General features: G+C 38.8%; 1 protein-coding gene across 3 annotated transcripts; it reads left to right on the forward strand.

Annotated features, from left to right (window-relative positions):
- The first annotated feature begins 1,164 nt into the window (after positions 1 to 1,164).
- Positions 1,165 to 24,876, forward strand: LOC128686240 (methylglutaconyl-CoA hydratase, mitochondrial). Of its 3 annotated transcripts, none has more exons than XR_011392927.1 (3): positions 1,240 to 1,746; positions 12,546 to 12,710; positions 24,719 to 24,876. XR_011392927.1 is itself a non-coding variant. In XM_053773093.2 (2 exons), the coding sequence occupies exon 2, from the start codon at positions 5,568 to 5,570 to the stop codon at positions 6,447 to 6,449; it is 882 nt and encodes a 293-aa protein (XP_053629068.2). In that variant the 5' UTR covers positions 1,165 to 1,746; positions 5,516 to 5,567; the 3' UTR covers positions 6,450 to 8,370. The 3 variants fall into 3 exon arrangements, 1 of the variants encoding a protein (XP_053629068.2); XR_011392928.1 differs by lacking the exon at positions 1,240 to 1,746 and adding an exon at positions 9,781 to 9,801; XM_053773093.2 differs by lacking the exons at positions 12,546 to 12,710; positions 24,719 to 24,876 and adding an exon at positions 5,516 to 8,370 and having other exon boundaries at positions 1,165 to 1,746.
- The last annotated feature ends 1,905 nt before the right edge of the window (positions 24,877 to 26,781 follow it).

The raw sequence follows: 26,781 nt of genomic DNA on the forward strand, positions 1-26,781 counted from the left end.
ACTCACCCACTGACCTGGAGCTCATTACCTTTGTAAATTCTCATGATTAATGTGTTTATGATTCATTACCTTTGCAATTATTCATGAATGTGACCAGCTCAACCTGGAGCTCATTACCTTTGTAACTTGGTCATGATTATGACCAGATCTAGTTCATTACCTTTGTAACTTGCTCAGCTATCAAAACTTTGGAGTCCAGTCCCTGGACCAATTATGTACCTCTGTAATCTTTTGACTACCACCCACAGGATGGGTATGGGGTGCATAATAAACATATTAAACTAAACTAAAACTCACCCACTGACTATAAACCCAGATGCAGCGCTGTATAGTCCTTGTGGCTTAGCGCTTCTTTTTGATAATAATAATAATAATAATAATAATAATAATAATAATAATAATAATAATAATATAAACCCAGAAATACTAATCTTAATCTTAAAATAATAAATCCTAACTAGTCATAAGTTTGCCTATGTTACTCAAATATAGACACCTTGTATTGTGCCAAAACAAAAACTTCACATTGCTAAACTCAAAATAATGATGTAGTCACTTAGCCTTAATACTATAATCTGTAAGGACTTAATATTAAGAATTAATCTAAGTCTGCTCGAAATGCCTAGCCATGCTAGGTGTCCTAGTGGCCCCCTCTGTAATTAGTATTTTATAACATGTAAACCACAAAATACCCAAAACCTGTAAACCCCACATTGTAACCATTATAGAGAATAAACTTGAATTGAATTGAATTGAATACCATCGAGAAACCGGGGTCGATACGGCTTATGCTGTCAGTGGCCATGATAAACCCAACAACAACAACAACAACAACTTCATGGTTAGTTAGTTTAATATGTTTATTATGCACCCCATACCCATCCTGTGGGCGGTAGTCAAAAGATTACAGAGGTACATAATTGGTCCAGGGACTGGACTCCAAAGTTTTGATAGCTGAGCAAGTTACAGAGGTAATGAACTCACAATTTACAAAGGTAATGAACTCACAATTTACAAAGGTAATGAACTCACAATTTACAAAGGTAATGAACTCCAGGTAAGTCTGGTCACAATCATGACAAGTTACAAAGGTATTTACAGATTACAGAGGTACGTAATGGGTCCAGGGACTGGGCCCCCAAAGTTTTGATAGCTGAACTAGGTACAACTTCATGGGAAGGTCAAGAGTTCTAGATCACGAGTCGGGCACTCGCGACTGGCGGCTCATCTATATCGCCTTCGGATGACGGACTCTCCGTACTGCCAGTGGTGTCCCTCACAGCCTGAGACGGTGGAACACTTCCTACTGTGGTGCCCACGTTATCACTGCACGGACTACTCTCCGTGCGGCCTTGCGCACACTTGGGGTGCACATTTTCACTCTACCTGTCCTCCTCAACGGGGAGGGATTTCGCCCTCTGGACCGTCAGGAGATATTGGCTTGTACCTGCTCCTTCCTGCTGGCTTCAGGACGTATCAGAGACATATGATATTAGTCAAGACATTCTTCCACTTTGGTCGATATTCCCTCTCCTAGCACTGGACGGCCGGGCTCGATACGGCGTGTGCTGTCAGTGGCCCTGAAACCCCAACAGAAGAAGAAGATTTCTAGATCAAAGGAACAGGAGCAACTCTACTTCTTGTGGCTTAGCGCTTCTTTTTTTGTTATAGCAATAATAATACTCTACTTCTTCCTCGCATCAAGCTTGATACATCTCATACAGACAGGGAGAAGAGTGATTTATTGTAAGTTTCATACGGTACACATTTATTTATTTACAATTTGAGCACACATACAGAGGTACAAAAAAATACAGATAAGAGCAGCATGCCAAAGCCACTTATACTATGCATAGCATAAATACATAAATACAGTTACAGAAGCTTAGGTGATTATAATTATCATACATAGTGACATATATGTAAATTACTTAGGATAACCCAAAAAGTCAGACGAAATGACTTATTTCCATTGGGATCCTTGTGAATTTATGGAAACGGTTACTCAAGAATGATAAAACTCCGAATTATTATTACAGTAATTATTAATATATAGTATCACTGTGTACCTAGAGTCAGTGGTCAGGCTTCACATACATTTTTTCTGTACAGCAATAAAAGAGTGGAATAAACTGCCAGCACATGTCAAAGTCTGTCATAGCATGAGCCAGTTCAAGAAGACAGCCAAAAGTACCTTATGAATAAGGTTACAGAGTAGGAGGAGAGTGATTTCATGTGCATCTAACATATATGTACTATAATCTGATCCTTTCTTTAATGTAAATGAAAATTACTAATTTTACCTCTCCCCTATTATATCTTCTTTATTGTAACTGCTTTTACATAGTTAAGACACTTACCTATTTTTAACTTTTAAATGTAAATAATACTTATCACAAGGACCCCAATGGAAATAAGTCACTTTGTCTGACTTTTTTGGGTTATCCTAGGTTCTCTACATATATGCTGCTATGTATGATAATCTATGTAACTGTATTTGTATACGCCTGAATAAACTTACTTGCAGAGCTTCTGTATGACCCTTATGGGTTTACTGCATAGTTCTGATTATATTAATAATAATAATAATAGTTGGAATAGTTTTAAAAATGCAGTATTAGAATGTGGTTATAGGAGGGTGGGGGCAGGAGGAAAGAGGAGTGATTGGTGGAATGATGAAGTAAAGGGTGTGATAAAAGAGAGAAAGGTAGCTTATGAGAGGTTTTTACAAAGCAGAAGTGTTATAAGAAGAGCAGAGTATATGGAGAGTAAAAGAAAGGTAAAGAGAGTCGTGAGAGAGTGCAAAAGGAGAGCAGATGATAGAGTGGGAGAGGCACTGTCAAGAAATTTTAATGAAAATAAGAAAAAATTTTGGAGTGAGTTAAACAAGTTAAGAAAGCCTAGGGAAAGTATGGATTTGTCAGTTAAAAACAGAGTAGGGGAGTTAGTAGATGGGGAGATGGAGGTATTAGGTAGATGGCGAGAATATTTTGAGGAACTTTTAAATGTTAAGGAAGAAACAGAGGCAGTAATTTCATGCACTGGTCAGGGAGGTATACCATCTTTTAGGAGTGAAGAAGAGCAGAATGTAAGTGTGGGGGAGGTACGTGAGGCATTACGTAAAATGAAAGGGGGTAAAGCAGCTGGAACTGATGGGATCATGACAGAAATGTTAAAAGCAGGGGGGGATATAGTGTTGGAGTGGTTGGTACTTTTGTTTAATAAATGTATGAAAGAGGGGAAGGTACCTAGGGATTGGCGGAGAGCATGTATAGTCCCTTTATATAAAGGGAAAGGGGACAAAAGAGACTGTAAAAATTATAGAGGAATAAGTTTACTGAGTATACCAGGAAAAGTGTACGGTAGGGTTATAATTGAAAGAATTAGAGGTAAGACAGAATGTAGGATTGCGGATGAGCAAGGAGGTTTCAGAGTGGGTAGGGGATGTGTAGATCAAGTGTTTACATTGAAGCATATATGTGAACAGTATTTAGATAAAGGTAGGGAAGTTTTTATTGCATTTATGGATTTAGAAAAGGCATATGATAGAGTGGATAGAGGAGCAATGTGGCAGATGTTGCAAGTATATGGAATAGGTGGTAAGTTATTAAATGCTGTAAAGAGTTTTTATGAGGATAGTGAGGCTCAGGTTAGGGTGTGTAGAAGAGAGGGAGACTACTTCCCGGTAAAAGTAGGTCTTAGACAGGGATGTGTAATGTCACCATGGTTGTTTAATATATTTATAGATGGGGTTGTAAAGGAAGTAAATGCTAGGGTGTTCGGGAGAGGGGTGGGATTAAATTTTGGGGAATCAAATTCAAAATGGGAATTGACACAGTTACTTTTTGCTGATGATACTGTGCTTATGGGAGATTCTAAAGAAAAATTGCAAAGGTTAGTGGATGAGTTTGGGAATGTGTGTAAAGGTAGAAAGTTGAAAGTGAACATAGAAAAGAGTAAGGTGATGAGGGTGTCAAATGATTTAGATAAAGAAAAATTGGATATCAAATTGGGGAGGAGGAGTATGGAAGAAGTGAATGTTTTCAGATACTTGGGAGTTGACGTGTCGGCGGATGGATTTATGAAGGATGAGGTTAATCATAGAATTGATGAGGGAAAAAAGGTGAGTGGTGCGTTGAGGTATATGTGGAGTCAAAAAACGTTATCTATGGAGGCAAAGAAGGGAATGTATGAAAGTATAGTAGTACCAACACTCTTATATGGGTGTGAAGCTTGGGTGGTAAATGCAGCAGCGAGGAGACGGTTGGAGGCAGTGGAGATGTCCTGTTTAAGGGCAATGTGTGGTGTAAATATTATGCAGAAAATTCGGAGTGTGGAAATTAGGAAAAGGTGTGGAGTTAATAAAAGTATTAGTCAGAGGGCAGAAGAGGGGTTGTTGAGGTGGTTTGGTCATTTAGAGAGAATGGATCAAAGTAGAATGACATGGAAAGCATATAAATCTATAGGGGAAGGAAGGCGGGGTAGGGGTCGTCCTCGAAAGGGTTGGAGAGAGGGGGTAAAGGAGGTTTTGTGGGCAAGGGGCTTGGACTTCCAGCAAGCGTGCGTGAGCGTGTTAGATAGGAGTGAATGGAGACGAATGGTACTTGGGACCTGACGATCTGTTGGAGTGTGAGCAGGGTAATATTTAGTGAAGGGATTCAGGGAAACCGGTTATTTTCATATAGTCGGACTTGAGTCCTGGAAATGGGAAGTACAATGCCTGCACTTTAAAGGAGGGGTTTGGGATATTGGCAGTTTGGAGGGATATGTTGTGTATCTTTATATGTGTATGCTTCTAAACTGTTGTATTCTGAGCACCTCTGCAAAAACAGTGATAATGTGCGAGTGTGGTGAAAGTGTTGAATGATGATGAAAGTATTTTCTTTTTGGGGATTTTCTTTCTTTTTTGGGTCACCCTGCCTCGGTGGGGGACGGCCGACTTGTTGAAAAAAAAAAAATATTTGCCTGAAATGCTCTGCATAACAAGGGGATTTCTATATAGTAGTATGTCATTGATGTCAGCTAGGCCTGTATACCTTGTACATGTACTTGTATTATTAATTATTATTATTATTATTATTATTATTATTATTATTATTATTATTATTATTATTAAGCGGGGTTCCCAACCTTTTCTGTGCCCCACACCCCATAGGAAATGTTTGATTAGTGTTGCACTCCCTACAAAAGTAATATCACCTTTGAATTGCAAATTGACCCAAATACAGTACTGTGGGTAAAATAAATGGAATTGTGCTTTTCATTAGGACTCTGTTGCACCTTCTGGGGAGGATGTACCCTCCAGGTTGGGAACCCCTGCCCTAAAGTGACTCATTTTACTCTTTAAAGTTGGGTAATTTGCCATGTTGGTTTAGCTATCACATCACTGCCTTCCATCTAATTATTATAAGTACTGTTCTGTACATAATGTTTTGTTCAGATATATGCTGTACTGTATTTCATTTTTGGTGAGCATCAAGGATCTTATGAATTTACTGCTCTTTTAAATTTTCAGGATAACTTGATCTGAGACAGATTGAAGTACGGTGTATTATACCAGCATCAACATGCTCCGTGGGGCAAGATCCACTTTTGGTGTATTACGAGGGACACGATTAGCCATATTGAACCGTGGAATTTGCTCAAATAGTCCTGATATTGTAGTGGAAAAATTAGTAGGAGACTGTGAAGGAGTTATTGTGTTTGGCCTCAACCGACCAGCTGCTAAAAATTCAATTGGCAAGAATCTGTTGAAAGAGTTTACTGAGGCCATTGAAAATGTGCAACATGATAAGAGTGTGAGAGTAGTTGTTTTGAGATCACTGGTACCTGGAGTGTTTTGTGCTGGAGCAGATCTAAAAGAAAGAGCAACAATGAAACCAGAAGAAGTTGGGCCATTTGTGTCTAAAGCTCGTAATTGTATCTCTGATCTTGAAAACCTTCCAGTGCCAGTAATTGTAGCTCTTGATGGTGTAGCTTTAGGAGGGGGCTTAGAGATTTCTCTTGCATGTGATCTGCGTGTGGCTGCTAATTCTGCTAAAATGGGACTTGTGGAAACAAAACTAGCCATTATCCCAGGGGCTGGTGGGACGCAGAGACTTCCCCGTATTATTGGAGCCGCAAAAGCCAAAGAATTGATCTATACAGCTGCAGTACTGAATGGAACACAGGCAGCAGAAATTGGCCTGGTTAACCATGTTGTTCCTCAGAATGAAATGGAAGATGCAGCATACCATAAAGCCTTGGAAATTGCTAAGGCAATCATCCCAAATGGTCCCATTGGTGTTAGGATGGCAAAAACAGCCATCTCGCGAGGCTTGGAAGTAGACCTTGGTACGGGATTATCTATTGAAGAAGCCTGCTATGCTCAAGTAATCCCCACCAGAGATAGAATTGAGGGGCTGAAAGCTTTTAGAGAAAAGAGAAAACCAGAATACAAGGGAGAATAAAATTCATGATTTGTCCATATTTCATTGTAGTGGAGCATCAAACATATAGTAATGTTTACCGAGCACAAATTATAATTTTGTCATGCTCCAAAAGCTGAGGAAAATGAAGTGGTAAACTTGAAATCTATTTAACTCAAAATTGTAATAAGCCCTGCTTACTGACACAGAATAACCCACATGGAGATGATTAAACTACATTCAAAACAGGTGCTCTATATTTGACCTTCAAACTGAAATTGAAAAACAGTACATTTTTTGTTGTCTCCGTGTGGGTTTGTTCCATGAAATGTCTTATTAATATGTGTGAAGGAATACATTTTTTAAAGCAGTCACAACCATTGCAGACAGGTACGTATATAGGATATTTTATAGGATAGAGAATACATGTATAAGTTATAGTGTTTGGCTAGATAATGTCTAAAGATTTGGGAAAGTTTATACTGTATAATGAAACATTACATAGAAGTTATACTCACTGCATTTAATGATGTTCTGTTTATAATCCTTGAGTGCAGTATCCACATGGAGACAGAAACAAGCTCTGAGACCCTTTTCAGCAGTACATGAATGACGAAGCATTTACAATTTACAAGCCTTTATTAGCTGATAGTACAATAGATATTATAATTTTTTATTTTTTCTATACTACATATTTATGGACTTGTCATGCAGAGTCATTGGAGTTTGATATATAGTGCCAAATTAAATAATATTAAGGGATGCAGGTGAATGGAGTGCTACTTAAATACATACATATTTTGAAAATTTGTAAACTTCAGAATAATATAACAAATTGTGCACTATTTAGCTACATACTGAGCATCCTAATAAACACAACGTATACTGGTATGTATTGTACAACCCTATGGGGTTGGTCTAGTTTTTTTTTAGTTGAATTGTAATGCAGTTTTGACTCTGATGTAATGAAACTCCAGTTCAAGTATGTATATATTTATAAAACAATGCAATTTATAAACTGACACAGACAGTACTATCAAAGTGAGCTATTTCAAACCTAGACTGGGACATTTACGTGAATCATTATATGGTTGTCATATATTATACATAATATATGACATGGTATCTCTTGGAAACTTATGTCGTCTGACACATATAGTAAGGCTTTATTTGAATTTTATCCTCCAAATAAACTTTTTCTCTATCTAGTATGTGATTGCCTGTACCATTTAAAAGTTATAAACATGAAAGCTAATTTTCCTTGAATTCATTGACCTTTGCCTTTATAATTGGGGCTGCTCTTAAATGCACAATAAATTTCTGTACTATCATAGATAGTACAGAAATTTATTGTTTTTTATGAATTATCTTAAGTAGTACAGAGAACAAATGAAGAGGCTTATATTAGATCAGTACATGTCATGACCTATCTCTGGGTTTTATCATGCACTATAATATCATGTATATGTGCAGATTTATTTTTAATATGAAAGCTAATGTGCATTAGGTGAGAATATTTATGTAAATGATAATATGATGGGCATAAAGATCCAGGAATCAGAAGAGAGATTATAAATATCATTAAAAGCACTTTGAGATATGGTAGAGTATGTCAAAAAATTCATCTAAAATAAAAGTAATTTTTATACTCATTCTGTGTAATGAATGAATAGCATAGTAAATTATTTATAAATATGATGCACAGTGAAAATAGGAAATAAAACCTGAGTGCTTTCATTTGCTTATGCACGTGTGTGTAAGCACATGAAAGCGCTGAAGTTTTCCTATTTTCACTGGGGTATTTTTTCATATTTGCAATCATTCATTTTACTGTGATTTCTGCTATGATGTACAGTATTTTTAATACAGGATGTACTTCCATGATTACAGTATGTATTGTGAAAAATAAGTATATTTTGTAAATCTGTGTAGAATGGTATTGTATAAACAAATTAGATTGCAATGTTTTTTTTATTTACACCTCTGGTAACATTTAAAAAAAAATTCTACAGATATTAATGGTACATAAGGATTTGAATATAATTAATGTAATTACAGCTAAACCCATACACTTTATTTCATGCAATGCATTACAAATACCCTAGAGTACATACACCATAAGAATATGTTGAAAAGAAAATAACAAAATATAATTACTACATACATAGTTATATCTGTGACATATAATTAAATTCTACCAGTACTTGTTATGATATTATGTGCAAATTGTTTATAAAGTGGATGCGGCATTATACATTTTTTTGGTAGCATGTTCTTTGTGATCTTGCAGGGTTCACCCTGGTATGGTATCTAATGGAAGGATATACCAATTGGTGCCATTGCTCTATGATAGTTTCCTAATTTGATTCAACTCTGGAGACAAGTTTCTGAAGGCAGGCTATGCCTTCTCTCCAATGCTCATTTGGTTGGTATAAAGTGACTACACAAGACAATTGATAATGATCAGCTCACTGGAATATTCTCCTGACCAAGACCTTGCCTTGTAAAATGCAATGGCAGTTTTCAAATTGCTGTTGCAATACAGTGTTGTTGCTATGTATGATAATATTAACAATGATAATATCTTTATTGCTACAATTACATGTACATACTACAAGGTATACAGGCCAAGCTGACATCAGTGACATACTACTATATAGAAAGCCCCTTGTTATGCAGAGCATTTTAGGCAAATTAGGTCAGTTTTGTCCCAGGATGTGACCCACACCGTTGGCTAACACCTAGGTACCCATTTTGCTGATGGGTGAACAGGGACAGCAGGTGTCTTATGGAAACACATCCCAATGTTTTCCAGTCGTACTGGGGGACCGACCTCCAGACCTCAGTGTGTGAGTTGAGTGCACTAGCAATCAAGCTATGGGACATCTAGGACAGTTATATCTCTTCAGCCCAATATAAACAGCTTTCCTCTAAACTCTCACAAAACAGACTGGAGTTTGAACCCATGGCAAGCCAATCCTAAAACTAGCAGGCCAGTAAGTTATTCACTGCACCATGTCAGCCAAATAAAATTGGTCCAACTGTCTCTATATACAATAGAAATGCACTGGTTGGATGAATCTTATTAGGCCAGTGTGGTACAGTGGGTAACACACTGGCTTGCCAAAGTTTCCAACCCCCCACTGTTCTGAGGGTTGTTACAATAATGTCATTATGGCTTCTCAAGTTGTTCCTCTAATATGTTATACAATTCCTCGATGTCTAGTTCATTCTCAGATGTCTGCTCACATCTTTATTTTACTTACAGGTGAGCCGTTTTACAGCATTTTGCTAATACAGCAGTTTTCAATTATACCCATTCTTCATTTATTCAGACTTCCTACAATAAATGTATTCACCACACACTATAAGCTAAGTGTGAAAATATTTTAAGGTAAATAATATATGTACTGTATATGCATTTTATAGGCCTAGCTTTATTGCTCACTTAATATACGACTGTAAACATGTCAGCATGCTTTACGTGCATTTGAAAGTGAAAAAAGGCTATTTTTCACTTTACAGCAATTTTTGCTTTACAACAGTAGCCTAGGACCTATCCTGCTGTATTAGCGGGACCCTGCTGTAAGTTGTTCCTTTCCTATCAGACCTTATTTTTTGCTATTTACTTTTATTTTTTACCTTTTAGTTATCCAAGAGTTTTGTGATACTTAATTCATTTTTCTCCCTTTACTTTCTTGTGTTTAAAGCCTAGCCTTTGTCTAAATATAATTTTTTTATTGCTAACTCAATCTGTCTCAGAACTTGTCTGGTTAACTGCTGCTCGAGAAAATCGAGCAACTCTTTTCTTTGTTTGTTTTATCATTCCCACTGACTTTTTTTATTATTATCTTTCCTTGTGTCCCTTGGTGTCCCATGATCTGGTAGGCAATGCTTTCATCTCACACACTGAGTGTCTGTGGTTCAATCCCTGGCCGGGTGGAAACATTTATTTATTTATTTATCTTTGCAAATAGTACATTGAGATTATGTATTTACAATAATGGGTTGCAATGCAAAGAGAGCCTCTGTTATGCCTAGGCATTATGGGCCGACTTAACATTATTGGCTTACTGACTACTTAACACTGAGAATTATATCATAGTTGTACAGTAGATTATTAATTGTAAGTGAATCTAATTTATATAAAACAAAATATATATTCATATATTCAAAAATGCTTTTTGTGAAACAATGATTCAATTATATTCCTGTTGACACAAGGATAAAAGGTTAGAAAGTAATTGTTGAAATTATGATATGGGAATACGTATTGAGTATGTGAGTATTGAGTATTGAGCATTTAGTCTAGGGTGATTAAGTAGCTTTTGAGAAGAGTCTTAAATTTTCAGACTGGGTTACCTTAGTATCTTCTGGTAATGAATTCCATATTTTGGGGCCCTTCATGTGCATAGAGTTTTTACACAGGTATGGACACGAGGTACATCAAAAAGAGATCTGTCTTGTGTTATGGTCATGTGTCCTGTTAAGATTGGCGAGAAGTTTGAGTGGAGGGTTTATATTTGTGTGTATTGTTTTGTGTATGTAGTAGACACATGAATAAGTATGGATGTTCTTAATGGTGAGCAGATTTAGACTTGAAAATTGGTGGAGTATGCTGTCGGGAGTGGGAATTTGTTATCATTCTGACTGCTGCCTTTTGCTGGGTTATTAGAGGTCTTAGGTGATTTAATGTTGTTGATCCCCATGCACAAATTCCAAATGTAAGGTAAGGATATATGAGTGAACAGTACAGTGCCAGGAGAGCTGATTGTGGAACGTAGTACCGTATTTTTTATAGTCTTAGAGATTTTCTTGGTGATTTGTTGTATATGTGTCTGGAACTTAAGGCTCCTGTCAAGGTGGATACCTAGGAATTTTCCCTCTGCAAGTATTGTGACTGGTGATCCGTTTAGCATTATGTTAAGTGGAACATTTGCAGCTTTGTTTCCAAACTGAATGAAATAGGTTTTATCAGTATTCAGGGTAAGTTTATTAGTCATCATCCAGGAAGATATTTTCTGCAATTCGGCATTGAAAGTGTTGGCAAGTATGATTGGGTTTGGGTGGGAGAAGACGTAAGTAGTGTCATCTGCAAATAATATGGGTTTGAGTAGCTGTTGATGTAGAGTTGATGTAGATGAGAAAGAGGAGTGGTCCAAGGACAGTTCCCTGTGGGACTCCTACTGTGATTGGTTGGGTGGAAGAGTTTGCACCATTTGCGTACACATATTGAGTTCTGCTACTGTCCTCTTTCACCTAGCAAACAAGTAGGTACCTGGGTGTTAGTCGACTGGTGTGGGTCACATTCTGGGGAACAAGATTGAAGGACCTCAGTGGAAGTAAGGCAGATAGTCCTCAATGATGCACTGACTTTCTTAGGTTATCCTGGATGGCTAACCTTCTGGGGTTAAAAATCCAAACAAAATGCTATCTTATCTTGCATTCACCACTTATTTCTTCTAACCTTTACTCATCTTAGCTGTAATTATATTCTTACATGTTTCCATCACTTCTCTCACAACTTACACTCTTATTGTTCTTACGTCTGTTTCTCTTACCTGCTCTTTTATTTACTTGTTTGTTCCCATATTTAATTTTTTTTTTCACTTATTTTTATTTGCAAACTTTGCACTTGTCTATATTGTTCTCCTGCCTGTTGTATATTTCATGACAGTACAGTACATATACATTGTTTATATATTCATGGAACCATGTACATATTTAACACATGGGAAGGAAAGGAGTACAGGTGAAGTCTCCCTTGTGGTTTCATGATTTATCCTTCCTGTGTTGTTCCCAGGAAGGCTAAACCATGAAATCATTCATTTCCTTCAGAGTAAGGTCTGTGTAGCTCTGGAGAAGCAAGCAAGCATTGAAGTTAAAACTATGAAAAATGCTCGAAGCCAACAACAAATGTATCCTCTCTGTCATCAGAGCATCTCTGAGAGATGTGAAGTACAGTAATCACATTTGATCAGGAGGAAAGGGTACCATCAATTTATCAGATTAATCCCTTAAGCATTAAAGCACTTACCCTCTCCCTGTCCATCCTTTACACAGGGAAGAAGGGAAAAATAAAGTGAGGCTTTAGTGAACTGAATTCTTTATTGATAAAATGTTTATAAATAATTGCAGGATATGAGGTGACCGCATTTGTGCGCAACCCAGCCAAGTTACCAGGAGTGTTAGCTTCACAAGTGAGAGTGGAAGTAGGCGATGTTCTGGATGAATCAGCAGTGGCCCAGGCTGTTCAGGGACAAGATGCAGTTGTTATTCTTCTTGGAACACGGAATAACCTAAGTAAGTCAGTTTTATTTTATCTTGGGCATTCCTTAACCAAACCCTGCTACAGGCAGTGACCATGGATCAAGTCACTGTCCAGCATTCTGTTTTTTCACTGACATTCATTATGACTTATCTTGGGTTTATGGACTATCTGCCTTTGAGGGGAATGAGAACAGATACCATGAAAGCTTCCAGGGTTGTGGGATGAGACAGTAGGATGACAATTGATGCTGCTGATGCAAGCAAGTCACACTTGTGCTGCTAAAATCATCCTATTGCAAGCTTCATGGCTAAGCAGTGGGGAGGTGTGTGGGTTAACATATGATACACTATAATATAATTATTTAGTTATTATATCTAATGTAAAAAATGATCATTTTATGATCATAATCCCAGTGTTTATTGTAGTATTAAAAATTTATATTTTAGGAAGGAATTTTAACCTTTTGACTTTTTGTCGTATATATACGTCGTACGAGCCAATGTGTTTGACATATACATGCTCAAAAATTCTAGCGGCTTCAAATCAAGCAGAAGAAAGCTGGTAGGTCTACATGTGAGAGAATGGGTCTGTGTGGTCAGTGTGCACAGTATAAAAAAAATCCTGCAGCATGCAGTGCATAATGACAAAAAAAATAACTCCGACCGTGTTTTTGGATTAAAACGCCGACTTTGAGGTGTATTTTTGTATAGTATTTATGGTTGTATTCTTGTTTTCTTGGTCTCATTTGATAGAATGGAAAACATATTATAGAAATAGAAGTGATTTTGATTGGTTTTTCTATGAAAAGGATCTTGAAATGGAGCTCCAAGTGGCAGAAATGTTCAATTTTTGCCGATGTTCAAGAGTAAACAAATGACGTCATAGTCCAATAAATGTCCAACTAGCCATTCTAATATGCAGTCATGAATGGGTTGAAGTTATTTATATAATTACTGTATTACAATATTGCAGTAGTCTGCAAAACAGTAAATCTTCTATTTTCTGAGTGAACAAAAATTCAAAATAGTAAGCAAGAGGATTATAAGAGGGGTCGGGAGACGTGACTGATGAACACAGAAAATGTTATTTTAGTGCCAGGAATGTCTGCATTGTTTATTTCGGACCCTATTTTGAAACTGACATATTTTTTAATTTGCATGAAATTGGCCAAATTCCAATTTCTGACCACTTTATTGGGTAGTTGAAATTGGTAAATGGGCGGTTTCTTGTATTCATTCGATAGAACAAATGGAGTTCTAGGGAAATAGCTATGAGTTTGGTGGACTGGAACAATGGAATTGACCGAAAATAGGGCTCAAAGTGGGTGATATCACCGATGCATAAATGTCACTGAGGTCGCTAACTTTGCGAGAGTGTATTTCCGTAAGTTTTCCACCTAATTTCACACTTTTGGTGTCATTACCATAGGAAAAAAGATTATCATTTCACAAAAAATAATTTTTTTTTTTTTAAATTTTTGGCGACACCAGGAGACACCTCAGGATTTGGGGTTGCGACAGTCAAAGAGTTAATGGTTGATTCTTTTCAAATACAGTACATACATTCTGTTTATAACTTTGTCTGTCTCTCTGTATTGATACCTATGAGCACATACAAAAAAATAACAAAATATAAAAGTTTATCTAGCAGTAAGTTTCCCCCCTCTCTTGTAAATAAATTAGCAGTTTATTCTGATATTCTATATGTAATAATTGTTATGTCACTTATGTACATATTACAGTATCCATTTATTATATACTTTAAAAACAAATATGCATTTCCTTGTACAGGGAATCATTTACACTCTGGCCACCAAACAGCCGCAGCTACTGGGATGAAGTTTCACCTTGTTTGTGATATCTTGACCCATAACATGTGATAAACAAGTTAAGAAAGCCTAGGGAAAGAATGGATTTGTCAGTTAAAAACAAAGTAGGGGAGTTAGTAGATGGGGAGCTGGAGGTATTGGGTAAATGGCAGGAATATTTTGAGGAACTTTTAAATGTCAGTGAAGAAAGGGAGGCAGTAATTTCATGCACTGGCCAGGGAGGTATAACATCTTTTAGGAGTGAAGAAGAGCAGGATGTGAGTGTGGGGGAGGTGTGTGAGGTATTGCGTAGAATGAAAGGGGGTAAAGCAGCTGAAACTGATGGGATCATGACAGAAATGTTAAAAGCAGGGGGGGGATATAGTGTTGGAGTGGTTGGTATTTTTGTTTAATAAATGTATGAAAGAGGGGAAGGTACATATGATAGAGTGGACAGGGGAGCAATGTGCCACATGTTGCAAGTATATGGAATAGGTAGTAAGTTACTAAATACTGTAAAGAGTTTTTATGAGGATAGTGAGGCTCAGGTTAGGGTGTGTAGGAGAGAGGGAGATTACTTCCCGGTAAAAGTAGGTCTTAGACAAGGATGTGTAATGTCACCATGGTTGTTTAATATATTTATAAGTGGGGTTGTACAAGAAGTAAATGCTAGGGTGTTGGGGAGAGGGGTCTACCTGGAGTTTACCTGGAGAGGGTTTTGGGGGTCAATGCCCCCGCGGCCCGGTCTGAGACTAGGCCTCATGGTGGATCAGGGTCTGATCAACCAGGCTGTTACTGCTGGCCGCACACAAGCTGATGTATGAACCACAGCCTGGATGGTCAGGTACTGACTTTAGGTGCCTGTCCAGTGCCTTCTTGAAGACAGTCAGGGGTCTATTGGTAATCCCCCTTATGTATGCTGGGAGGCAATTGAACAGTCGGGAGCCCCGGACACTTATTGTGTTGTCTCTCAATGTACTTGTGGCACCCTTGCTTTCATCTGGGGAATGTTGCATCTCCCACTGAGTTTTTTGCTTTCATAGGGAATGATTTTCGTGTGCAGGTTTGGTGTCAATCCCTCCAAGACCTTCCAAGTGTATATTATCATGTAGGTATATCTCTCTCACCTGCATTTGAGGGAATACAGATCAAGGACCTTCAACCGTTCCCAGTAGTTTAGGTGCCTTATCGTACTTATGTGTGCCGTGAAAGTTCTTTGTACACTCTCCAGGTCTGCAATGCCGCCAGCCATGAAGGGGGCCATTAGTGTACAGCAGTATTCCAGGGTAGAGAGCACAAGCAATTTGGCCCATTTGAAGATTTGGTTGATGTCTGCTTGGAGTCTCGCGGTGTCTTTGATGGAGGTCACTGCCATGGTAATCCGAATGTCATCCGCAAAGGAAGACACGGAGCTATGGCTTACATCTCTATCTATGTCAGAAATGAGGATGAGGAATAGAATGGGAGTGAGTACTGTGCCTTGTGGAACAGAGCTTTTTACTGTGGCTGCCTGGGACTTTACTCTGTTTACTATTACACTTTGTGTTCTATTTGTCTGGAGGTTATAGATCTGTCTGCCAACTTTTCCCGTTATTCCTTTATCATGCATTTTGTGTCCTGTTACACCATGGTCACCCTTGTCAAAAGCTTTTGCAAAGTCTGTGTATACTACATCTGTACAGTGGACCCTCGACCAGCGATGACATCGATTAACGATAAATCTGACTAGCGATACATTTTATCGCAAAAATTTTGCCTCGATTAGTGCTAAAAAACTCGACCAACACTATTCGTTCCGTCTGAGACGCGTCCACTTCTGGCCAGTGTTTACAAGCCAGCCAGCCACCGCGGTCGCTTCCAAGCATACAATCAGAACATTTCATATTATCACAGCCTTTTTAGTGATTGCACCTGCAAAATAAGTCACCATGGGCCCCAAGAAAGCTTCTAGTGCCAACCCTACAGCAAAAAGGGTGAGAATTACTATGGATATGAAGAAAGAGATCATTGCTAAGTATGAAAGTTGAGTGCATGTCTCCGAGCTGGCCAGGCTGTACACAAAACCCCAATCAACCATCGCTACTATTGTGGCCAAGAAAACGGCAATCAAGGAAGCTGTTCTTGCCAAAGGTGCAACTATGTTTTCGAAACTGAGATCGCAAGTGATAGAAGATGTTGAGAGACTGTTATTGGTATGGATAAACGAAAAACAGATAGCAGGAGATAGCATCTCTCAAGCGATCATATGTGAAAAGGCTAGGAAGTTGCATGACGATTTAATTAGAAAAATGCCAGCAACTAGTGGTGATGTGAGTGAATTTAAGGCCAGCAAAGGTTGGTTTGAGAGATTTAAGAATCGTAGTGGCATACATAGTGTGATAAGGCATGGTGAGGCTGCCAGTTTGGACCAAAAAGCAGCTGAAAAATATGTGCAGAAATTCAAGGAGTACATAGACAGTGAAGGGCTGAAACCTGAACAAGTGTTTAATGGTGACACTGACAATGTTGTGAAACACTTTAGGAATGTCATAAAGGAACGGGAGGTACAGGCCTCTATGGGCAGATATGTTGTGTGACAGAGGTCCAGTGACTCTCAAACTGGTCCTAGTGGCATTAAAAGAAGAAGGGAAGTAACCCCAAAAAAGGACTTGCCACCTCAAGTCCTAATGGAAGGGGATTCCCCTTCTAAACACTAAGACCATCAACACACTCCCCTCTTCCCATCCCATCAATCATCACCAGATCTTCAATAAAGGTAAGTGTCATGTAACTGTGCATGTCTTCTTCAGTTTGTGTGTATTAAAATTAATATTTCATGTGTTAAAAAATTTTTTTTTCAATACTTTTGGGTGTCTTGCACGGATTAATTTGATTTCCATTATTTCTTATGGGGAAAATTAACTTGACTAACGATTATTCTGACTAACGATGAGCTCTCAGGAACGGATTAATAGCGTTAGTCGAGGGTCCACTGTATTTTGTTTATCCTCTACAGCATCCAGGACTTTGTCATAGTGGGCCAGTAGTTGTGACAGGCAGGAGCGACCTCCTCTAAACCCGTGTTGCTCTGGATTGTGTAATTGATGGGTATCTATGTGGTTGGCGATCTTGCTTCTTAGAACCTCTCAAGGATTTTTATGATATGGGATGTTAGTGCTATCGGTCTGTAGTTCTTTGCAATTGCTTTACTGCCACCTTTGTGGAGTGGGGCTATGTCTGTTGTTTTTAGTGTGTGTGGGATGACCCCTGTGTCAATGCTCCCTCTCCATAAAATGCTGAAGGCACGCAATGGGGCTTCTTGCAATTCGTGATGAACGCAGAGTTCCATGAGTTTGGGCCTGGGGCAGAGTGCATGGGCATGTCATTTATTGCCTCCTCTAAGTCTTGTGGAGTTAGAATAATATCCGAGATTTTTGAGATGACCAAATTTTGGGTTTCATACATAAAGAATTCATTTGGATTGTCGACCCTTAGTCTGGGCAGTGGCTCGCTGAACACTGAGTCATATTGGGACTTTAATATCTCACTCATTTCTTGGCTGTCATCTGTGTATGTTCCATCCCGCCTAGGCAGGGGCCCAATACTGGATGTTGTTTTTTCCTTAGATTTCGCATTAGAGAAGTATTTTTTTTTTTCTATTTCCTTTATGGCTTTTTGTTCTTCCTGTGATTCTTGTCTCCTATAAGATTCCTTCAGCTTAAGTTCGATATTTGCAATTTCATTGACTAGTGCCTCACTTCGTGTTTCAGATATATTGGCCCCATTCAGCAGCTCTGTGACTCTTCGCTTTTGTCTATATAGGGAACATCTCTCTCTTTCTAGTTTACATCTTCTCTTTCTTTTTCTTATTAATTAATGGAATGTGTCTTGAGCAGATCTCAGGAACCACAGAATTCATTTTTTCATGCAAATATTCGGATCAGTGGTGTTTAGGATATCTTCCCAGCTTGTTTCATTTAGGACGTGGTTTACTAATCCCATTGTATGTTTTTGTTATTGAAATTGAATTTCGTGAAGAGACCTTCATGACTGCTCGCATTTTGCTGGTCAGGAGCCCTGTGCATACATGTCTGTACCTCTATTATGTTGTGATCTGAGTGTATTGTCTTTGATATAGTTATATTACGTATCAGATCATCATTGTTAGTGAAGATGAGGTCCAGCGTATTTTCTAGTCTTGTAGGCTCTACTATTTGCTGACTTAAGGTGAATTTGGTGCAGAGGTTTAATAGTTCGTGTGTGTGTGAATTTTCATCTGAGCTGCCTCCCGGGGTGATCTCTGCTAAAACATTGTTTGCTATACTCCTCCGTTTTGGGTGTCTCAAGTTGAAATCTCCTAGTAGTAAGATGTTTGGGACAGGAGTTGGGAGATTTTCCAGACAGCGGCCAATTTTCTCAAGCTGCTCCTGGAATTGCCGGGAAGTTGCATCTGGAGGCTTATATACTACAACAATGACAAGGTTTTGGTTTTCAATCTTTACCCCGAAAACTTCAACTACATCATTTGAGGTGTTTAGTAGTTCTGTGCAAACGAGCGACTCTGTGACATACAGGCCAACCTCCCCTTGTTGCCTGTTTAGTCTGTCGCATCAGAATAGGTTATAACCTAGGATCCATATTTCGTTGTCATAATGATCCTTTATGTGGGTCTCTGTGAATGCTGCAAACATTGTATTTGACTCCGTATGCAGTCCCTTGATGTAAGGAATTTTGTTGTTTTTTGACGGCTTTAGACCCCGTATGTTTGCAAAGACAAATGTCGTTGTATTGGTGGAATTTAGGGGGGTTTTATTTGCTGGCTCTAATATCTGTTGTTCTGGAGTAGAGGCCAACGTCTGTGCCTCTGCTCCCGAAGTGTTTTCAGCTGGTGTAGGATTATTGTCATTTCTTACTGGTCTTTTTTCCCTCCTGGCCCTAAAAAACCTCTGTCCCTGGAGAGGTTGTGGCTCCCCTCTTTTGTTTCCCATAGTCTGGCTGGTCTGTGTCTTCTAGTCCCCATTAGATGATGTGCCTGGCAGTATGCTTTGTAGCATTTTCTTTCATGGATTGATGAGTGACACATTTCTGGGTGAAATAAGTTACAGGAGGGGAAGTTGCACTCTCCTGTTGTCATGTGGGTGCGGCATTTTTGGGGATGGTCAAAGGTGCATCCCCACCTGTTTTACCAGATATGAGGTGCCTGCAGATACCCAAGGCATAGATTGTAATTCTGTTTGCTAGGATTTATTGTAGCTGTGTTTGCTGCTGGTGCATTGGTGCATTTATTTTTCCTGTTTCCTCCCTATCTTTCACCCCTGTATGGACATCAGTGCTTCCACCAGGTTTTGCTGGTAGTGTGTCGACACTATTCCCCGAGGCATCATCCCATTTTGATCCATCTCCAGCAGTATCTCTACTTTGAACCTCTGTGGACTGCATAACATTGTGGGTTTAAATTATGGGAAATCAAATACAAAATGGGACTTGACACAGTTACTCTTTGCTGATGATGCTGTGCTTATGGGAGATTCTAAAGAAAAGTTGCAAAGGTTAGTGGAAAAATTTGGGAGGGTGTGTAAAGGTAGAAAGTTGAAAGTGAACATAGGGTTTCAAATGATTTAGATAAAAATTGGATATCACATTGGAGAGAAGGAATATGGAAGAAGTGAATGTTTTCAGTTATTTGGGAATTGACTTGTCAGCAGATGGGCTTATGAAGGATGTGCTGAAGGAAAAAAGGTAAATGGTGCATTGAGGTATCTGTGGAGGCAAAGAAAGGAATGTATGAAAGTATAGTGGTACCAACACACTTATATGGGTGTGAAGCTTGGGTTGCAAATGCTGCAGCGAGGAGGCGGCTGGAGGCAGTGGAGATGTCCCGTCTAAAGGTAGTGTATGGTGTAAATATTATGCAGAGAATTCGGAGTGTGGAAATTAGGAGGTGTGGAGTTACTAAAAGTATTAATCAGAGGGCTGAAGAAGGGTTGTTGAGGTGGTTTGGTCATTTAGAGAGAATGGATCAAAGTAGAATGACTTGGAGAGCATATAAATCTGCAGGGGAAGGAAGGCGGGGTAGGGGTCATCTTTCGAAAATGTTAGAGGAAGGGGGTTGGGAGGTTTTGTGGGCGAGGGGCTTGGACTTCCAGCAAGCATGTGTGAGTGTGTTAGATAGGAATGAATGGAGACAAATAGTTTTTGGGACCTGATGAGCTGTTGGAGTGTGAGCAGGGTAATATTTAGCGAAGGAATTCAGGGAAACTGGTTGTTTTTACATAGCCGGACTTAAGTACCGGAAATGGGAAGTACAGTGCCTGCACTTTAAAGGAGGAGTTTGGGATATTGGCAGTTTGGAGGGGTATGTTATAGTATATTCTTCTAAACTGTTGTATCTGGGTGTCTCTGCAAAAACAGTGATTATGTGTGAGTGAGGTGAATGATGATGAAAGTATTTTCGTTCTTTTTGGGTCACCCTGCCTCAGTGGGAGATGACTGACTTTTTAAAAAAAAAAAAAAAAAATTAATAATAATATTACAACCTCTTCTCACTTAGCGATGTACTTGTTTACTGCTGACTCGAACTTACAACGAGCTCTCTGACCAGCATGCGTACCTAAATATTGTATAGTGGTACCTCGGGATACGAACAGCTCAAAATGCAAACAATTATGTAAGTGTATTTATGTAAGTGCTTTTGTAAGTGCATTTTTGGGGGTCTGAAATGGATTAATGTAATTTATGGGAACAAATTCGTTCGGTATCGGCACTCGAACAGCCTTCTGGAACGAATTAAGTTCGTATCCCGAGGTACCACTGTAATTATGTTATTATTATTATTATTAATTTTATTTTCTCAAAAGACACTTTTGATGCAAAGGTATTTACATGGAAAAACCTATATTCATGTAAGACATTTCAGGCAGACTTATGCTTAAAGTAAGTAGTAGATCAGAACATTTTTCTGGCCAGAGAACAATCACAACTTTGCACAGTTTAGAAGTTGGACTGAATCACAGATTCTCAGTCTAGTCACCTAAAGGATTAATGTGGATTCTCTGAGTGATTTCACAAGAAACTTATTTCTTACATCAGCTATAAATTTCTCACTTTGGTAGTCCTGGTTGCCGATATGATGCTTTCCAGGGCATAGTTCTAGCTGCTCAGTCAAATTATGTTCCAAATAGGGAAATCAGATCAAACAAAAATGATCCTAAATGGATGAACAATAGATTAAAATATCTGATTGGTCAAAAGAGAGGCATATATAGGCAAATCAAAAGAGGAGAGGGGCAATTAAGAAATCGATATATTCAGTTAAAGAGAGAAATAAAAAAGGGAATTAGAAAAGCAAAAAGAGATTATGAGGTTAAAGTTGCAAGAGAATCGAAGACTAACCCAAAAGGATTCTTTCAGGTATACAGGAGTAAGATCAGGGACAAGATAGGCCCACTCAAAAGTTCCTCGGGTCAGCTCACTGACAGTGATAAGGAAATGTGTAGAATTTTTAACACATACTTCCTCTCAGTTTTTACACAGGAGGATACCAGCGATATTCCAGTAATGATAAATTATGTAGAACAGGACGAGAATAATTATTATTATAATCAAGGGGGAAGCGCTAAACCCGGAGGATTATACAGCGCCTGGGGGGGATGTGGAAGGCATTCAGGCTTAATTCGGGGAACTGGAGCACAGATCCAATTCCCTAAATCAAGAGCCCCTCACCAACATCAAGGAACCTTCCTTGAGGGGAGGACGAGAATAAACTGTGCATGATTAGGGTCACAAGTGACATGGTCCTTAGGCAAATAGATAAATTAAAACCTAACAAATCCCCAGGCCCTGATGAACTGTATGCAAGGGTTCTAAAGGAATGTAAAGAGGAGCTTAGCACACCTTTGGCTAATCTTTTCAACATATCACTACAAACTGGCATGGTGCCAGATAAGTGGAAAATGGCAAATGTGATACCTATTTTCAAAACAGGTGACAGGTCCTTAGCTTCGAACTATAGACCAATAAGCCTAACCTCCATAGTGGGAAAATTTATGGAATCAATAATTGCCGAGGCAGTTCGTAGCCACATTGAAAAGCATAAATTAATCAACGAATCTCAGCATGGTTTTACAAAGGGGCGTTCCTGCCTTACGAATTTATTAACTTTTTTCACTAAGGTATTTGAGGAGGTAGATCATGGTAATGAATATGATATTGTGTATATGGACTTCAGTAAGGCTTTTGACAGGGTCCCACATCAGAGACTATTGAGGAAAATTAAAGCACATGGAATAGGGAGAAATTTTTTCCTGGATAGAGGCATGGTTGACAAATAGGCAGCAGAGAGTTTGCATAAATGGGGAGAAATCAGAGTGGGGAAGCGTTACGAGCGGTGTTCCACAGGGGTCAGTGTTGGGCCCCCTGCTGTTCACAATCTACATAAACGACATAGATGAGGGCATAAAGAGCGACATCGGCAAGTTTGCCGATGACACCAAAATAGGCCGTCGAATTCATTCTGACGAGGACATTCGAGCACTCCAGGAAGATTTGAATAGACTGATGCAGTGGTCGGAGAAGTGGCAGATGCAGTTTAATATAGACAAATGCAAAGTTCTAAATGTTGGACAGGACAATAACCATGCCACATATAAACTAAATAATGTAGATCTTAATATTACGGATTGCGAAAAAGATTTAGGAGTTCTGGTTAGCAGTAATCTGAAACCAAGACAACAGTGCATAAGTGTTCGCAATAAAGCTAATAGAATCCTTGGCTTCATATCAAGAAGCATAAATAATAGGAGTCCTCAGGTTGTTCTTCAACTCTATACATCCTTGGTTAGGCCTCATTTAGATTATGCTGCACAGTTTTGGTCACCGTATTACAGGATGGATATAAATTCTCTGGAAAATGTACAAAGGAGGATGACAAAGTTGATCCCATGTATCAGAAACCTTCCCTATGAGGATAGACTAAGGGCCCTGAATCTGCACTCTCTAGAAAGACGTAGAATTAGGGGGGATATGATTGAGGTGTATAAATGGAAGACAGGAATAAATAAAGGGGATGTAAATAGTGTGCTGAAAATATCTAGCCTAGACAGGACTCGCAGCAATGGTTTTAAGTTGGAAAAATTCAGATTCAGGAAGGATATAGGAAAGTACTGGTTTGGTAATAGAGTTGTGGATGAGTGGAACAAACTCCCGAGTACAGTTATAGAGGCCAGAACGTTGTGTAGCTTTAAAAATAGGTTGGATAAATACATGAGTGGATGTGGGTGGGTGTGAGTTGGACCTGATAGCTTGTGCTACCAGGTCGGTTGCCGTGTTCCTCCCTTAAGTCAATGTGACCTGACCTGACTAGGTTGGGTGCATTGGCTTAAGCCGGTAGGAGACTTGGACCTGCCTCGCATGGGCCAGTAGGCCTTCTGCAGTGTTCCTTCGTTCTTATGTTCTTATGACTTGCTTACATAAAAAATATATACACACAGCATACACATATAAAGATACACAACATATCCCTCCAAACGTATAAAGATACACAACATATCCCTTCACTAAATATTACCCTGCTCACACTCCAACAGATCGTCAGGTCCCAAGTACCATTCGTCTCCATTCACTCCTATCTAACACGCTCACGCACGCTTGCTGGAAGTCCAAGCCCCTTACCCACAAAACCTCCTTTACCCCCTCTCTCCAACCCTTTCGAGGACGACCCCTACCCCGCCTTCCTTCCCCTATAGATTTATATGCTTTCCATGTCATTCTACTTTGATCCATTCTCTCTAAATGACCAAACCACCTCAACAACCCCTCTTCTGCCCTCTGACTAATACTTTTATTAACTCCACACCTTCTCCTAATTTCCACACTCCGAATTTTCTGCATAATATTTACACCACACATTGCCCTTAAACAGGACATCTCCACTGCCTCCAACCGTCTCCTCGCTGCTGCATTTACCACCCAAGCTTCACACCCATATAAGAGTGTTGGTACTACTATACTTTCATACATTCCCTTCTTTGCCTCCATAGATAACGTTTTTTGACTCCACATATACCTCAACGCACCACTCACCTTTTTTCCCTCATCAATTCTATGATTAACCTCATCCTTCATAAATCCATCCGCCGACACGTCAACTCCCAAGTATCTGAAAACATATATATATATATATAAATACAGGATATGTCATTCTCATAAATACTATACTGTATGTAAAGAAATTTCCCTAACCCATTGAAACTGCAGGTCCAACGACCATGATGTCAGAGGGAACAAAGAACATCATTGATGCCATGAGTAGGTACGGTGTGAGGAGAGTCTCTGCATGTTTATCAGGTAAAGTGAAACTTTGTGCCCATGTTAAAACAGTACAACTCCTTATATCCAAGTACATTGTAACCCAGATTGTAGTTAAATAAACCTCCAGGAATTACTCCTTTATGTTTATTGAACAACACCATGGACTTTTTCTTTTTCTTTTTTTTGACATGATTGTAGACTTATACAGTATATACTAAATTCTTTTTTTTTTTTAACACGTCGGCAATTTCCCACCAAGGCAGGGTGACACAAAAGAAAGAAAAACCCAAAAAGAAAGAAAAAAATTTCATTATCAGTCAATAACTTTCACCATTACTCATACATAATCACTGTTTTTGCAGAGGTACCCAGATATGACAGTTTAGATAGTCACTCCAAACTGCCAATATCCCAAACCCCTCCTTTAAAGTGCAGGCATTGTACTTCCCATTTCCAGGACTCAAGTCTGGCTAACTGGTTTCCCTGAAACCCTTCACAAAATATTACCCTGCTCACACTCGAACAGCTCGTCAGGTCCCAAAAACCATTCGTCTCCATTCATTCCTATCTAACACGGCCACGCATGCTTCCTGGAAATCCATGCCCCTTGCCCACAAAACCTTCTTTATCCCCTCCCTCCATCTTTTTCGAGGATGACCCCTACCCTGCCTTCCTTCCCCTACAGATTTATACGTTTATACTAAATATCTTTTAAAATTTAATTTTCCCTAAAACAAGATGTAATCCTACTATGACATGATGATATACAAAGTTCTATAAATTGATACATTTGCTACTGCAGTACAGTATAATTGCAGTATATTGCAGTCTGTAAACAAATTGCCAAGTTGTCATGAGATTTTGTGGGAAAACCGAACATGCCAAAGTGAGACCAATTTTGTCTATATCTATTAAATATGGAATACAGTGCAGTATATCACAGAAAGGCAGTGTTAAAAACACTGAATATGGAAAGCATATAGGTCTACAAATGGTTGTTTAACCCTTAAACTGTCCAAACATAGATCTACATTGACGTGCGTGGCACTCTGATCATAGATATACGTTTTTTTTTTTTACATAAGAAAGCATGTAAAATCGGATGTAGATCGATGTCTGGAGCACTACACACGTGAACGTAGATCTACGTTTGGACAGTTTGAGGGTTAAACATTTGTGTAGGCATAGTAAAGAAGCACCGAGTAATTTAATTAGTGGTCAGACAAGCCAAAATTTCTTTAAACCGGGTTTAAAAAATGCATTTTGGACTACCAGATACAGTATTATTTACATCAAAATGAACTCAGTAGGCTAACCTTGCATTGCTAAAATTTGCATAATACAGTATAGTACATGTATTGCTAACAGTGTTTAATTTATCCAATGTTTGCCAAAAATTTAGTGCATGAGACAGTAGGTAGAATAAAAGGGTTACGGTAAAGCAGCTGGAACTGATGGGATCATGCCAGAAATGTTAAAAGCAGGTGGGGATATAGTTTTGGAATGGTTCGTACTTTTGTTCAATAAATGTATGAAAGAGGCGAAAGTACCTAGGGATAGGCAGAGAGTATATATAATTCCTTTATATAAAGGGAAGGGGGACAAAAGAGATTGTAAAAATTATAGGGGAATAAGTTTACTGAGCATGTCCAGTTAGCCGGATTTGAGTCCTGAAAATGGGAAGTACAGTGTCTGCACTTTAAAGGAGGGGTTTGGGATATTTGCAGTTTGGAGGGACATCTAAACTGTTGTATCTGAGTGCCTCTGCAAAGACACTGATTATGTATGAGTGATGGTGAAAGTGTTGAATGATAAAAGATTTTTCTTTCTTTTGGGGTCAATCTGCCTTGGTGGGAAACGGCCGACGTGTTAAAAATTTTTTTACCGAGTATACCAGGTAAAGTGTATGGCAGGGTTATTATTGAAAGAATTAGAGGTAAGACAGAGAGTAAAATTGCAGATGAACAAGGAGGCTTTAGAATGGGCAGGGAATGTGTAGATCAAGTGTT

This window comes from Cherax quadricarinatus, chromosome 39 (assembly GCF_038502225.1).
Source record: "Cherax quadricarinatus isolate ZL_2023a chromosome 39, ASM3850222v1, whole genome shotgun sequence".
Classification (NCBI taxonomy): domain Eukaryota; kingdom Metazoa; phylum Arthropoda; class Malacostraca; order Decapoda; family Parastacidae; genus Cherax; species Cherax quadricarinatus.